General features: G+C 43.7%; 1 protein-coding gene across 1 annotated transcript; it reads left to right on the top strand.

Annotated features, from left to right (window-relative positions):
- Positions 1-47: 47 nt before the first annotated feature.
- Positions 48-14,345, top strand: LOC133001415 (uncharacterized). The gene is given in 6 exon segments (XM_061070986.1): positions 48-711; positions 1,917-2,425; positions 7,159-8,741; positions 10,717-11,415; positions 11,483-11,822; positions 12,696-14,345. Coding segments are annotated over 6 exon segments (5,415 nt in total). The 3' UTR covers positions 14,316-14,345.
- Positions 14,346-16,481: the final 2,136 nt, after the last annotated feature.

Here is a 16,481-nt window from a genome sequence, read left to right as displayed (position 1 = left end):
GACACCTGCTCCAGAACCACGGGGGAGTCCAGCAGCAGCTCCGCAGCATGGAGCTCCAATCAGCCAGAGAGAAGACCCAGCCAGAGAAGATCCAGCCAGAGAAGACCCAGCCAGAGAAGACCCAGTCAGAGAAGACCAAGCCAGAGAAGACCCAGCCAGAGAGAAGACCCAGCCAGAGAGAAGATCCAGCCAGAGAAGACCCAGCAAGAGAAGACCCAGTCAGAGAAGACCAAGCCAGAGAAGACCCAGCCAGAGAAGACCCAGCCAGAGAAGACCCAGCCAGAAGGGACCCAGCCAGAGAAGACCCAGTCAGAGAAGACCCAGCCAGAGAAGACCCAGTGAGAGAAGACCCAGTCAGAGAAGACCCAGTGAGAGAAGACCCAGTCAGAGAAGACCCAGCCAGAGAAGACCCAGTCAGAGAAGACCCAGCCAGAGAAGACCCAGTGAGAGAAGACCCAGCCAGAGAAGACCCAGTCAGAGAGAAGACCCAGCCAGAGAAGACCCAGCCAGAGAAGACCCAGCCAGAGAAGACCCAGCCAGAGAAGACCCAGCCAGAGAAGACCCAGCCAGAGAAGACCCAGCCAGAGAAGACCCAGTCAGAGAAGACCCAGTCCAACCCGGTCAGGAGGGAATCAGACAGACACTCACAGGTCAACCTCACTGCTGCGCTCCGGACAAACTCCTGGATGCGCCAGGACCTAAAGACGCACTGTGTGTCTCTATCTGTCTCTATCTTCGGTCTTCTGTCTTCTGTCCATCCACACACGAGCTGGGGCGAGGATCGTCTCCTCTGATGGCGACTCAAACGGGTTATTGTTAACTCTCTCTCTCTCTCTCTCTCTCTCTGTCTCTCTCTCTCTCTCTCTCTCTCTCTCTCTCTCTCTCTCTCTCTCTCTCTCTCTCTCCACCTCTCCCTGCACTCCAGAGACATCCCAGCGTGTCGGTACTGAGGAGGAGGAGGTGAAGATTGGAGGAGGATGAAGAGGAGGAGGAGAGGAGGAGGAAGAGCTGACGAGTGGAGGAGGATGAAGAGGAGGAGGAAGGAGAGGAAAGGGATGGATTGGTGTCCATTACGCATCCAGCTGTGGCACGCGCCCTAGGAGACATGGACGGGAGGGTCTCGAACATGAAACAAACCCTGAGTGACGCACAACTTTGTATGTGTGCGTGTGTGTGTGTGTGTGTGTGTGTGTGTGTGTGTGTGTGTGTGTGGTTGTGCTACAGAAGTCATATTGGTGTCACACTGAGACACGCGCACACACACAGGCCACGACAAGCGGAGGAGGCGAGATAGTGTGCGCGTGCGTGTGCAGCCTCGTCATTAGCATAGGGAACAACAGCTGCTTTATGTCAAACACTGTTCTTCTGTTCATGTGACGGTGCTGCAATAAAGTTTAATTCAACAAAAGAGCGTGAGTAATTAGTTACTTTTATAATAATAATCATAATGGGGTTTAAATGACAAACTTTACAGATATAATAATACAAGTTTGATTTGTTGAACAAATTATCAATCACTTTATAATCTAGTTTAACAAAAATGACACATTTATCAATATAACACAATAACACAGTGACATATTTAGGGACAACTGTTCATATTTATTTTCTTCAAACATTTGCGTTAAATACATAAACGTTGCCAGGCAACTACAAAGATGACACTGACACCCTGTGGTGAACATGAGAACTGACAACAAATGTAGTACAAGCGAGCTACTGCTCTGCTAGTGATGCTACTTCTACTTCTACTAAACTATAATAGATGTTTGCAAACAGAAACTATAACAACTCAATATAATAACATTATAATGTATCGTTGTGAACATTATTGAACAAACTGCTCTGAGGAAAACCACTGACGTTCTTTCAGCTGTATAATCAGATAGTTTATTAGCACGTGTGTGATGTGTCAGGTTTGGTGAAGTCGTCTGGTCGTCACCACGGAGCTGTTGAACCTGCAGGAAACAGGAAAGACATCTTCATCACTTTCAAACTGTCGGATTTCTCACTTAGACACAACCTGAACACATCATCACTCTCAGGTGACCCTAACCCAAAGAAAAACAGGAAGGTGTTGCTCCTGAGTACGCTGCACACCAAGGCCGACGTCAGCGACTGCGCGGACGGGAAACCGGTCATCGTCCTGGACTACAACCGCAGCAAAGGTGGCGTGGACAACCTAGACAAGGTCATAGGTACACACAGCTGCAGGACGATGACCGCGCGCTGGCCCATGGTCGTCTTTCACAACATTATCGACGTCTCCTCCTACAACACCTTAGTGATATGGAGAGAGATCAACCCAGACTGGATGCTGGGCAAGCTGAACAAGCGGAGGGTGTTCGTAGAGCAGCTGGGAAAGGCTCTCGTTTCTCCGTTCATCGAAAGAAGGGAGCCCCCCTGCACGGAAGCGTCCGCCGCGGTAATAGAATTAAAGGATCACAGTGGAATAGACAAGGGGGAGTTATTATTAAATAAAAATGACTAAAATGTTGTCCCTATTTTACGTGTTACATGAAACTTAGCGCAAGTTCAGTGAGGAAGACTTAAGCTGCAGACCATCAGCTGATCGTACGGAGAACTTAACCTGCAAAGTGATCAGCTGATTGTAGGTGTTCCTAAATGTCCAATCAGGTCTGGGGCGGGCTCTTCAGCCAATCATTCAGCACCTGTCAAACTTTAAAAATCCCTTCTCTTCTCTTCCGCAGCCAGGCGTCCTTCAGTGACGCGCATAACCCCTCCTCCACCCCAATCTCCTCCAGTCCCCAGTAGGATATTCATCAACCTCAACTGATTATACGCTCACATCATTATATTATCTCACATCATGCTGGCAGCGATCATTGACCTTGAAGACGGATCCCAATACCGTCAGTGGATCGTGATCACGGCCGCACCCGATCACGGTGGGAGCTGATCGCGGACTAAAAAGGCAACAACCTGCCTGACAATATACCTAGTACTCGTGGCAAACATTGCACTTCTGTCCGTCCTGGACGAGGGATCCCCCGCATGCGGCTCTTCCTGAGGTTTCTACGTTTTTCCTTTTTTAAGAAGGTTTTGTAGTTTTTCCTTACTCTTGTTGAGGGTTAAGGGCAGAGGATGTCACAATTGGCGAAGTCTAATAGGACAATTCTCACGAATGTGGGCCATCCAAAGCTATCGTTTGACTGATGAACCACCACCAGTGTCTAGACCCCGGAGGGTATTCCTGTTCGATGCTCTGCTCCACCCCCTTGTAATCCTGATTACATCTCACAGGGGTCTAAATGCCACAGACTGTAAACATTCATATTCTTGTGTGTTTGCAAAATTAATATTGTAAATTGGAAACCAAGTCTCTCCTAATTGAAATGTTGTCCATAGTCAAACAAGCACATTCCATCACAACCCTCTCTGCCCAATTTGTTTCAGCTTTCCCTTTTGACCCCGCCATTGTATCATAAAGACAGACACCATATTAATAAATTCATAATTTATGTATTGGCGTCACAAACATCATTCATTAATTTATTCAATTCAAAGCATCACACACCAGAGCCATGGTGTCATTATCACTCTGCTTCATTGACTGTATATATAGAGCTCTGCCTGCCATTTATTGTCCACTTGAAAAAAGTAGAAAAGTATTTAAGTGTGAGTTCACGAGGTGAATATTCTTCATTAACAAGACGGTGAAGGTCCATTTGATACACGTGTTGATCAGCGCCATGTTTTACGAAGGAAGATCCACAAAGTTGGTCCATACGTCTCGACCCGTTTCACCGGAGAAGCTCCACAGCAGCAGTGGAGCAAATGAAGCACCATGAAGCTTCATGAAGCTTCATCTCGCCATCACTACATTGATTCGAAAGTCTGGTAATCTTTTATTATGTTTTTTTGTGCAGGTGATTTTCTTCCAATCGGATAAACACACAGTGAGAGAACCTAGTGATTTATCAGAGCTGAACATGATAATAAAACTAAACCGTCATTTTGTTTTACTGGTTTCATCCAGCCTTGAGGACGAGGAGGTCACAATGTCCCAAACAATCACTTCGGAGAGATGCGTCCCCTCCTCCTCAGTAGAAACATGAGCAGAAAGCAGCAGTAATTTCATCTTTTGTTTTAGAAGATTTACAGCAGCCGTCGTTGAGAACAACATCAGACCTCTGATAAAACTCTGGGCTGTGGGGAGACAATCAGACGTCTGGAAACTCCATTCTGACACTGGGATCAATTTTTAAAACAACGCATCGATACGTCAACTTCCTATTTCCTGCTCTGGCTACCTTTGTAAAACTGTCACTAGAATATAATTTGCCCTGCATATTATGTTTGATGAGCAAACCGTACATGTTCACCAGGAGGATCTGTCAGCTGGTTCAGTTGAATCCTCTTGGCAGCTTCTCACCTGATGAGGGAAAACACGTCCAAGGTTAAGATGTGCTGTGATTGTAATAAGTTTGTGTACATGTGATGTTAGTTTCCTCCACTGAGGAGGTTATGCTTCCATCTGTGTTTGTTTGATATTTAACAGGATTCCTCAAACACTACTGACCTGATTCTGCTTGGAAGGATGTAGCATGTGTCAAAGAAGAACTCACGGGCGGATCCAGGAGTTATTTTGTTCAGTTTCCGTAACATTCAGAAATTAGACGTTTGACCTTGATTTCTCAGACATTAATTCCTTGATATTGATGATAAAAATGTGTGAACTTTTGCAGATCCAAATAAAAATGCTACTAAGTTTGTACATTTTTTTTAAGAAAGTGTAGTGGCGCCAACGACACATCAAACACAAGGTACTTATATATCCCTAATTAGTAAAAAACCAGATGCATGTCTGTTTTTTTTGTATCTATCACCTGTAGTAATATGTACTGCATATCAGAGGGCCAACAGACTTGGTTGAATCATGCAAGGTTTGTTTTCACTATCATCAAAAAAGCTTTTTTTGAGCCTTTGGTACTGTTTGTAAATCTGAAAATGTCAACGCATGAGAATACATCCAGTGCTCTCTTCCATTCACTCCACTGAACTAAAAACCCTGTGGTGAACCAGGTTTTCCATTCTGCTGAGGGGAGAGGGGAGAGTTTGTCTATATCAGGAGTTCCTTTCCGGGAGTTGTGAATAACAGTGTTGTCCAGACCTCACGTTTCCACACGATAGATTTCTCCAGACATCGATCCCTCCCATTGTGATGTGTACACACCGTTTGAGTTACTCAGCTCTTTACTAATTGTGTTTCTGAAATGAGCCCAGTCTTTTGCAACCTTTCCTACAAGACAACACCACACAGACAAAGAGTCAAAACAAAGGGAACAAGCGTGTTCGTTGAATCTCAAGCGTGTTTTGGAACTAGTAGCTAAAGGAGTTACCAGACGCTAACTAGTAACTAGTAGCTAAAGGAGTTACCAGACGCTACCTGACGGAAAAGTGTCCACAGAACCGGCTGAGATGAGGAAACACACAGTGGAGTTCTACTCGGACCTCTTCAGGGAGGATGACTGTGACGTACACACTGCCTTTATAAATAGGCTATATAGGCTATTATTAAACAAAATCAAACAAAAATAATCTTAAAAGAAGTGTGTGTGTGTGTGATTGTTGATTGGTGTGTTTGAATTTATTATTACAATTGCGTCACGGTTGAGTTGACGGCTGTAGTCAGAGCGGAACTTTTCTCTCCCGGTGTTTGTTTTTGGGCCTAAATACTACAAAAGAAACAGAGCAACTCTAGTCCTGGTAAACTTCCTGTTTGGCTAAACTGGCCACCTGGAAGATGTGAATTGTTTCGAAGGCTTGGCAGCGGCTCAACTGTGAATAGAACACGCCTTCTACATCCTGACCAGCAACCTGGACGTTTTTGATTCAGAGAAATATCTTCAAAATAAAAAAATCAATATTACATTACATTACATTACATTTCATTTAGCTGACGCTTTTATCCAAAGCGACTTACAATAAGTGCATCAACCCTGAGGGTACAAACCAAGAACAACAAGAATCAAGACAGTAAAATTTCTTCGAAATAAAGCAAAACTACAAAGTGCTATAAGTAAGTGCCATTTTAGTGCTACCAAAGTTTTAGTTTCAAAAGTGGTTAGTGTTTTGTTTTTTTTTGTGTTTTTTTTAAATTTTTTTAGTCAAGGTACAGTTGGAAGAGGTGTGTTTTTAGTTTTCGGCGAAAGATGTGTAAACTTTCAGATGTCCGGATGTCGAGTGGGAGCTCATTCCACCATTTAGGAGCTAAACACAAAATAACAATCAATTACTCTGTACTACAATTTTAATGATAAAAATTCAACACACACATTTGTGTCTATATAATTGTGGGGACACTCATTGACATAATGCACTTGACTGCTTAACTCTCTCAACTAAATGTTTAACCCTACCTTAACTTTAACCTCAACTAACTCTAACCTTCACCCTCTAAACAGTCCATTGAACCTGATCACTACAGGACAAACACACACTCTCCTGCTTCACGTGCACGTTTTTATTCTGCTGAAGAAGGAAGGAAGTATTTTTTTATTATCCCAAAAAATTAAAGTGAAATCGCAGAGCAAACCGCCTGGCATTTCAGAATAAAAGTTGGACATCAGAAAACAAAGTCTCAGTTCACAACAAAATTTAATCAGAGGTTTTGAACAAAGACAAATGACAGGACAAGAAACAGGAAGTAAAGTTTGATTTGGTGCTTTAACCTTTTATACTGAGCTGCATTATTGAGCTTATATTTTGAATAGTTGTAAACTTGGGCCTGAAGATTGTGTCATAATAATAATATAATTACATGTGTGCTATGCCTAGTGATATATACCACTAAGGCACACATAATATAAAAACACAACTTTACTCTTTAATAATATAATATAATAAGATAACGTAGAAGGTGTAGCAACAAAGGCAGCCGCCTTTAAACAGTGAGGCATCAAAGGCAGCCGCCTTTAAACAGTGAGGCAACAAAGGCAGCCGCCTTTAATAAGTGAGGCAACACTGGTGAGGAGTGGTAAGACTGTTGCTCTTTTCAATAGTGTGTTAAAACGTGGTAAAAAGAGGAAGTGAATGAGAGGGAGGAGCAGAGATCTGTTTTTGATCAGAGGAAGTGAATCTGTTCTACAGTCTCTGGCAGCAGCTGAAATGGAGCAGCAAGAAAATCACCTGGACAGAGAAAGATTCTGCTGTTGGATCTGTGTGGATCTACTGGAGGATCCGGTGACTACTGTCTGTGGACACAGCTACTGTAAGAGCTGTATTAACACCCACTGGGACAAAGAGGAGGAGAGAGGAAGCTACAGCTGTCCTCAGTGTAGACAGACCTTCACACCGAGGCCTGTCCTGGAGAAAAGCACCATGTTAGCTGATTCACTGGAGGAGCTGAAGAAGACTGGACTCCAAGCTGCTCCTGCTGATCACTGCTCTGCTGGACCTGAAGATGTGGCCTGTGATGTCTGCACTGGGAGAAAATTGAAAGCTCTCAAGTCCTGTTTGAATTGTTTTGCCTTTTATTGTGAGAAACACCTCCAGCCTCATCTTCAGTCAGCTGCATTAAAGAAGCACAAGCTGGTGGAGCCCTCGGAAAAGCTCCAGGAGAACATCTGCTCTCGTCACGACGAGGTGATGAAGATGTTCTGCCGCACTGATCAGCAGTGTATCTGTTATCTCTGCTCTGTGGAGGAACATAAAGACCACGACACAGTGTCAGCTGCAGCAGAAAGGACTGAGAGGCAGAGAGAGCTCGGGCTGAGGAGACAAACAATCCAGCAGAGAGTCCAGGACACAGAGAAAGACCTGAAGCTGCTTCAACAGGAGGAGGAGAACATCAATGGCTCTGCTGATAAAGCAGTGGAGGACAGTGAGGAGATCTTCACTGAGATGATCCGTCTGCTGGAGGAAAGAAGCTCTGATGTGGAGCAGCAGATCAGATCCCAGCAGGAAACTGAAGTGAGTCGAGTCAGAGAGCTTCAGGAGAGACTGGAGCAGGAGATCACTGAGCTGAAGAGGAAAGACCATGAACTGAAGCAGCTCTCAGACACAGAGGATCACAACCAGCTTCTACATAACTACCCCTCACTGTCACCACTCAGTGAATCTACACACTCATCCAGCTTTAGGATCCTTCCTCTGAGGAACTTTGAGGACGTGATAGAGATTTTACAGATTGTATCTCAAGTGGATGTTTCACTGCCACAGCCAGAGCCAGAGACCAGAGCTGACTTCTTAAAATATTCACAGGAAATCACACTGGATCCAAACACAGCACACAGATATCTGTTATTGTCTGAGGGAAACAGAAAAGTAACTTATATGAGAGAAGATCAGTCTTATTCTGATCACCCAGACAGATTCATGTATTGGTGTCAGGTCCTGAGTAGAGAGAGTCTGACTGGGCGTTGTTACTGGGAGGTGGAGATGGAGGTGGGGGTGGGAGAATTTGAAGTAGCAGTCGCATACAAAAATATCAGAGAACAACCATACCGATGGCAACATTTATTTGGAAAAACTGATAAATCTTGGTCATTATCTTGTGATGGAAACAGTTATTACTTTCATTACGAAAACGACGACATTGGAGTGTCAGGTCCGGTGTCCTCCAGATTTGGAGTGTACCTGGATCACAGTGCAGGTGTTCTATCCTTCTACAGCGTCTCTGACACCATGACTCTCCTCCACAGAGTCAAGACCACATTCACTCAGCCTCTCTATGCTGGAGTTAGGCTTTGTTCTGGAGCCACAGCTGAGTTCTGTAAACTCAAATAGACTCGAGTCATTAAAAGCAGTGATTTAGATTCTGTGTGTAAATCTTTAACTTTTTTTTCTCCATGTTTGAAGTTCGTCGTTGTGACGTTTCCGCTCCGGACAGAGATCAGCTGTCAATCAAACACTGACCTTCCTTTATCACACATATTTAGTTCTCACTAAATTGAGAACTAAATATGATATAATTCAACTTTACAAATTTTGAATCCGAGATGCTGAGGTTAAAGTAGTATTGGACAAGTGCATCTGAACTTCTAGCGACAACAAAGAATCAACACAACAGAATAAACAAGTGCCTCTTGAAATTAACCTTTTGTGTCTATTAGCTGTATTTTGTAACTGCCTGGATGTTTACCTGCCTGTATACCTGCCCGCCAGCTTGTCCTCTCATCTAAGCCTGTTTATTTATCATTAGACTCTCTTCACTGAATGGGCCTGGGGTTGTGTTTGCATTTGTTTCCAGCAGGGTGACAATACACCTGTAGGGTATCTTGCCTGTAGGGACGACAAAGTGAAGACACAACCCTGCTCTAAGTTGTACACATTAGCCAGTTTGTACAATACATATATAAAGACTCAACAGCTTCTAAGTTGTGTTGAGTCAGCACAAAGGGCGACTAAGGATTGGAATTGGCAATAAATAGATATATAATATCTTTGCAAAAATTATATTGGCATTATAGTGAGTGGAAAACTGGGCCTGATTACCCAGGGTTCCATTTGGCGAGGTCCATTAAAAAACCTGAATTGTGTGCGTGAATATGCAGTAGTCCACGACACAGTGTTTGTTTTTGGTTGTGTTGGCTGAAAGTTGTTTTTGCGTTTGCTTATATAATTGGTTGTGTTGTTTGTTTTTCCATCTCGACTTGTTTTAAATCTGTTTGTTTTGTTGGACTTGGACATCTAAGACTAAGTAGACACGGCCAACCAATGATAATCTATTTACCAACAGTTTTTGTTTAAACCAAATACTTTCAATATTTTCTTAAGAAAAGTTAACCACTTGCTGCTTCGAGTTATGTATTTATGTGCAGATGTTGACACGAAGCAGGAAAGGGAAAATGAATGTGAATCGAAAAAGGAATACCTTCAAAAAATTATGTAAAGTCACCTAATAAAGGCCCTCAAAAACCAAATTCATTTGCCTGAATAATAATCCTTACAATTTCAATAGGGCCTCACGTCTGTCAGTGCTCTGGCCCTAATAATAAAGACTGAACCGAGCTCCTGCAGGAGTGCGTAAAGCTGCACGTTATGCCAACCTCCGCTGCTCAAGTAACGAGCCAGTTTTGAGAATGTAAGAAGTAGAAAGTACAGATATGTGTGCTCAAATGTAGAGAGTTAAAAGTCGTCAGGAAAATAAATACTCAAGTAAAGTACAGATATGTGAAAAATCTACTTAAATACAGTAACGAAGTATTTCTACTTTGTTACTTCCCACCACTGGAAACAAGTAGCCCTTCGTACTACTCAGTACCTTCGAAGTAGCTCTCAGTCTAAAAAAGGTTGGTGACCCCTGCGTCTAAACAGTCCATTGAACCTGATCACCACAGGACAAACGAACACTCCCCTGCTTCACGTGCACGTGTCTCTTATGATGTTTGTCATTTTTATTCTGCTGAAGAAGAAAGGAAGTATTTTTTTATTGGTCCAAAAACTAAAAGTGAAATCGCAGAGCAAACCGCCTGGCATTTCAGAAAAAAAGTTGGACATCAGGAAACAAAGTCTCAGTTCACGACAAAATCTAATCAGAGGTTTTGAACAAAGATAAATGACAGGACAGGAAACCAGAAGTAACGTGTAACTTCAAATTTTTATTTCATTCATTCAAAATACAAAGTTTGATTTGATGCTTTAACCTTTTATACTGAGCTGCATTGTTGATCTTATATTTTGAATAGTTGTAAACTTGGGCCTGAAGATTGTGTCATAATAATAATATAATTACATGTGTGCTATGCCTAGTGATATGCATAGCACACATAGTGCTCTGAAGCACTGTGCGGATCAGCTGTCTCCGGTGTTCACAGACATTTTTAACACCTCACTGGAGACCTGCCACGTACCAGCCTGCTTCAAGACCTCCACCATTATCCCTGTCCCCAAAAAAACTAAGATCACTGGACTAAATAATTACAGGCCTGTCGCCCTGACCTCTGTGGTGATGAAGGCATTCGAGCGCCTCGTGCTGTTCTACCTCAAAGCCATCACTGACCCTCTCCTGGACCCCCTGCAGTTTGCCTACAGAGCCAACAGGTCTGTAGACGATGCAGTCAACATAGCCCTCCACTTCATCCTCCAGCACCTGGACTCCTCAGGAACCTACTCCAGGATCCTGTTTGTGGACTTCAGCTCTGCCTTCAACACAATCATCCCGGACCTGCTACAGGACAAGCTCTCCCTGCTGAGTGTGCCTGACTCCACCTGCAGGTGGATCACAGACTTCCTGTCTGACAGGAGGCAACACGTGAGGCTGGGGAAGCACGTCTCAGACTCCAGGACTATAAGCACCGGTTCCCCTCAAGGCTGTGTTCTTTCCCCTCTACTATTCTCCCTGTACACCAACAGCTGCACCTCCAGTCACAAGTCCGTCAAACTCCTCAAGTTCGCGGACGACACCACCCTCATTGGACTCATCTCTGGTGGGGATGAGTCAGCCTACAGGTGGGAGATTGATAATTGGTGACCTGGTGTGATCAGAACAACCTGGAGCTCAATGCTTTGAAAACAGTGGAGATGGTTGTAGACTTCAGAAAGAACCCAGCCCCACCCACCCCATCATCCTGAGAGACGCCCCAGTCGTCACTGCTGAGTCCTTCCGCTTCCTGGGCACCATCATCTCCCCGGACCTCAAATGGGAGCTTAACATCAGCTCCCTCACCAAAAGAGGACAACAGAGGATGTACTTCCTGCGACAGCTGAAGAAGTTCAACCTGTTAAAGACAATGATGGTGCACTTCTACACCTGCATCATCGAGTCCATCCTCACCTCCTCCATCTCCATCTGGTTCGCTGCTGCCACCGCAAACGACAAAGGCAGGCTGCAGCGGATCATCCGCTCTGCTGAGAAGGTGATTGGCTGCAATCTGCCATCTCTCCAGGACCTGTTTGCCTCTGGGACCCTGAGGCGTGCAGGTAAGATTGTAGCCGATCCCTCTCAGCCGGGTCACAAACTCTTTGAGGTTCTTCCCCCGGGCAGGAGGCTGCGGGCCACCAGGACTAAAACCACCCGCCACAAGACCAGCTTCTTCCCTGCTGCAGTGGGCCTTATCAACAAGGCCCGGGACCCCAACCTGACTTGGACTCTTATCCCGCACCGATGTGTCAATTCTGTGTTACATTAACACACATAACATAACAGTATATTGCATATTGCACGTCCCCATTTCTCTCCTGCTTTGCATTTTACTTTTTATTTAACTTTTTATATCTTGTATATATCTGTTTTTGCATTTTACTCTTTATTTAACGTTTATGTCTTGTATATATATTTGGTTTATATACAGTTATTTCTTTCCTATGGGAAGTACTTATTGTGTTTTAAAGCTTTATGTTAAATGTATGCACCTTTTCACCTAAGAAAATTCCAGGTAGGTGTAAACCTACTTGGCAATAAATCCTTTCTGATTCTGATTCTGATTCTGATATATACCACTAAGGCACACATAATATAAAAACACAACTTTACTCTTTAATAATATAATATAATAAGAGGACGTAGACGGTGTGGCAACAAAGGCAGCTGCCTTTAAACAGTGAGGCAACAAAGGCATCCGCCTTTAATCAGTGAGGCAACACTGGTGAGGAGAGGTAAGACTGTTGCTCTTTTCAATAGTGTGTTAAAACGTGGGAAAAGAGGAAGTTAAGGAGAGAGGGAGGAGCAGAGATCTGTTTCTGTTCAGAGGAAGTGAATCTGTTCTACAGTCTCTCTGGCAGCAGCTGAAATGGAGCAGCAAGAAAATCACCTGGACAGAGGAAGATTCTGCTGTTGGATCTGTGTGGATCTACTGAAGGATCCGGTGACTACTGTCTGTGGACACAGCTACTGTAAGAGCTGTATTAACACCCACTGGGACAAAGAGGAGGAGAGAGGAAGCTACAGCTGTCCTCAGTGTAGACAGACCTTCACACCGAGGCCTGTCCTGGAGACAAGCACCATGTTAGCTGATTCACTGGAGGAGCTGAAGAAGACTGGACTCCAAGCTGCTCCTGCTGATCACTGCTATGCTGGACCTGAAGATGTGGCCTGTGATTTCTGCACTGGGAGAAAACTGAAAGCTCTCAAGTCCTGTTTGGTTTGTTTGGCCTCTTATTGTGAAAAACACCTCCAGCCTCATCTTCAGTCAGCTGCATTAAAGAAGCACAAGCTGGTGGAGCCCTCGGAGAAGCTCCAGGAGAACATCTGCTCTCATCATGACGAGGTGATGAAGATGTTCTGCCGCACTGATCAGCAGTGTATCTGTTATCTCTGCTCAGTGGAGGAACATAAAGACCACGACACAGTGTCAGCTGCAGCAGAAAGGACTGAGAGGCAGAGAGAGCTCGGGCTGAGGAGACAAACCATCCAGCAGAGAGTCCAGGACACAGAGAAAGACCTGAAGCTGCTTCAACAGGAGGAGGAGGACATCAATGGCTCTGCTGATAAAGCAGTGGAGGACAGTGAGGAGATCTTCACTGAGATGATCCGTCTGCTGGAGGAAAGAAGCTCTGATGTGGAGCAGCAGATCAGATCCCAGCAGGAAACTGAAGTGAGTCGAGTCAGAGAGCTTCAGGAGAGACTGGAGCAGGAGATCACTGAGCTGAAGAGGAAAGACCATGAACTGAAGCAGCTCTCAGACACAGAGGATCACAACCAGCTTCTACATAACTACCCCTCACTGTCACCACTCAGTGAATCTACACACTCATCCAGCTTCAGGATCCTTCCTCTGAGGAACTTTGAGGACGTGATAGAGATTTTACAGATTGTATCTCAAGTGGATGTTTCACTGCCACAGCCAGAGCCAGAGACCAGAGCTGACTTCTTAAAATATTCACAGGAAATCACACTGGATCCAAACACAGCACACAGATATCTGTTATTGTCTGAGGGAAACAGAAAAGTAACTTATATGAGAGAAGATCAGTCTTATTCTGATCACCCAGACAGATTCATGTATTGGTGTCAGGTCCTGAGTAGAGAGAGTCTGACTGGGCGTTGTTACTGGGAGGTGGAGATGGAGGTGGGGGTGGGAGAATTTGAAGTAGCAGTCGCATACAAAAATATCAGAGAACAACCATACCGATGGCAACATTTATTTGGAAAAACTGATAAATCTTGGTGATTATCTTGTGATGGAAACAGTTATTACTTTCATTACGAAAACGACGACATTGGAGTGTCAGGTCCGGTGTCCTCCAGATTTGGAGTGTACCTGGATCACAGTGCAGGTGTTCTATCCTTCTACAGCGTCTCTGACACCATGACTCTCCTCCACAGAGTCAAGATCACATTCACTCAGCCTCTCTATGCTGGAGTTAGGCTTTGTTCTGGAGCCACAGCTGAGTTCTGTAAACTCAAATAGACTCGAGTCATTAAAAGCAGTGATTTAGATTCTGTGTGTAAATCTTTAACTTTTTTTTCTCCATGTTTGAAGTTCGTCGTTGTGACGTTTCTGCTCCGGACAGAGATCAGCTGTCAATCAAACACTGACCTTCCTTTATCACACATATTTAGTTCTCACTAAATTGAGAACTAAATATGATATAATTCAACTTTACAAATTTTGAATCCGAGATGCTGAGGTTAAAGTAGTATTGGACAAGTGCATCTGAACTTCTAGCGACAACAAAGAATCAACACAACAGAATAAACAAGTGCCTCTTGAAATTAACCTTTTGTGTCTATTAGCTGTATTTTGTAACTGCCTGGATGTTTACCTGCCTGTATACCTGCCCGCCAGCTTGTCCTCTCATCTAAGCCTGTTTATTTATCATTAGACTCTCTTCACTGAATGGGCCTGGGGTTGTGTTTGCATTTGTTTCCAGCAGGGTGACAATACACCTGTAGGGTATCTTGCCTGTAGGGACGACAAAGTGAAGACACAACCCTGCTCTAAGTTGTACACATTAGCCAGTTTGTACAATACATATATAAAGACTCAACAGCTTCTAAGTTGTGTTGAGTCAGCACAAAGGGCGACTAAGGATTGGAATTGGCAATAAATAGATATATAATATCTTTGCAAAAATTATATTGGCATTATAGTGAGTGGAAAACTGGGCCTGATTACCCAGGGTTCCATTTGGCGAGGTCCATTAAAAAACCTGAATTGTGTGCGTGAATATGCAGTAGTCCACGACACAGTGTTTGTTTTTGGTTGTGTTGGCTGAAAGTTGTTTTTGCGTTTGCTTATATAATTGGTTGTGTTGTTTGTTTTTCCATCTCGACTTGTTTTAAATCTGTTTGTTTTGTTGGACTTGGACATCTAAGACTAAGTAGACACGGCCAACCAATGATAATCTATTTACAAACAGTTTTTGTTTAAACCAAATACTTTCAATATTTTCTTAAGAAAAGTTAACCACTTGCTGCTTCGAGCTATGTATTTATGTGCAGATGTTGACACGAAGCAGGAAAGGGAAAATGAATGTGAATCGAAAAAGGAATACCTTCAAAAAATTATGTAAAGTCACCTAATAAAGGCCCTCAAAAACCAAATTCATTTGCCTGAATAATAATCCTTACAATTTCAATAGGGCCTCACGTCTGTCAGTGCAAATCTACTTAAATACAGTAACGAAGTATTTCTACTTTGTTACTTCCCACCACTGGAAACAAGTAGCCCTTCGTACTACTCAGTACCTTCGAAGTAGCTCTCAGTCTAAAAAAGGTTGGTGACCACTGCGTCTAAACAGTCCATTGAACCTGATCACCACAGGACAAACGAACACTCCCCTGCTTCACGTGCACGTGTCTCTTATGATGTTTGTCATTTTTATTCTGCTGAAGAAGGAAGGAAGTATTTTTTTATTGGTCCAAAAAATAAAAGTGAAATCGCAGAGCAAACCGCCTGGCATTTCAGAAAAAAAGTTGGACATCAGGAAACAAAGTCTCAGTTCACGACAAAATCTAATCAGAGGTTTTGAACAAAGATAAATGACAGGACAGGAAACAAGAAGTAACGTGTAACTTCAAATTTTTATTTCATTCATTCAAAATACAAAGTTTGATTTGATGCTTTAACCTTTTATCCTGAGCTGCATTGTTGATCTTATATTTTGAATAGTTGTAAACTTGGGCCTGAAGATTGTGTCATAATAATAATATAATTACATGTGTGCTATGCCTAGTGATATGCATAGCACACATAGTGCTCTGAAGCACTGTGCGGATCAGCTGTCTCCGGTGTTCACAGACATTTTTAACACCTCACTGGAGACCTGCCACGTACCAGCCTGCTTCAAGACCTCCACCATTATCCCTGTCCCCAAAAAAACTAAGATCACTGGACTAAATAATTACAGGCCTGTCGCCCTGACCTCTGTGGTGATGAAGGCATTCGAGCGCCTCGTGCTGTTCCACCTCAAAGCCATCACTGATCCTCTCCTGGACCCCCTGCAGTTTGCCTACAGAGCCAACAGGTCTGTAGACGATGCAGTCAACATAGCCCTCCACTTCATCCTCCAGCACCTGGACTCCTCAGGAACCTACTCCAGGATCCTGTTTGTGGACTTCAGCTCTGCCTTCA

This window comes from Limanda limanda, chromosome 5, assembly GCF_963576545.1.
Source record: "Limanda limanda chromosome 5, fLimLim1.1, whole genome shotgun sequence".
Taxonomy (NCBI): Eukaryota; Metazoa; Chordata; class Actinopteri; order Pleuronectiformes; family Pleuronectidae; genus Limanda; species Limanda limanda.
This window is presented reverse-complemented; position numbering and strand designations above follow the sequence as displayed.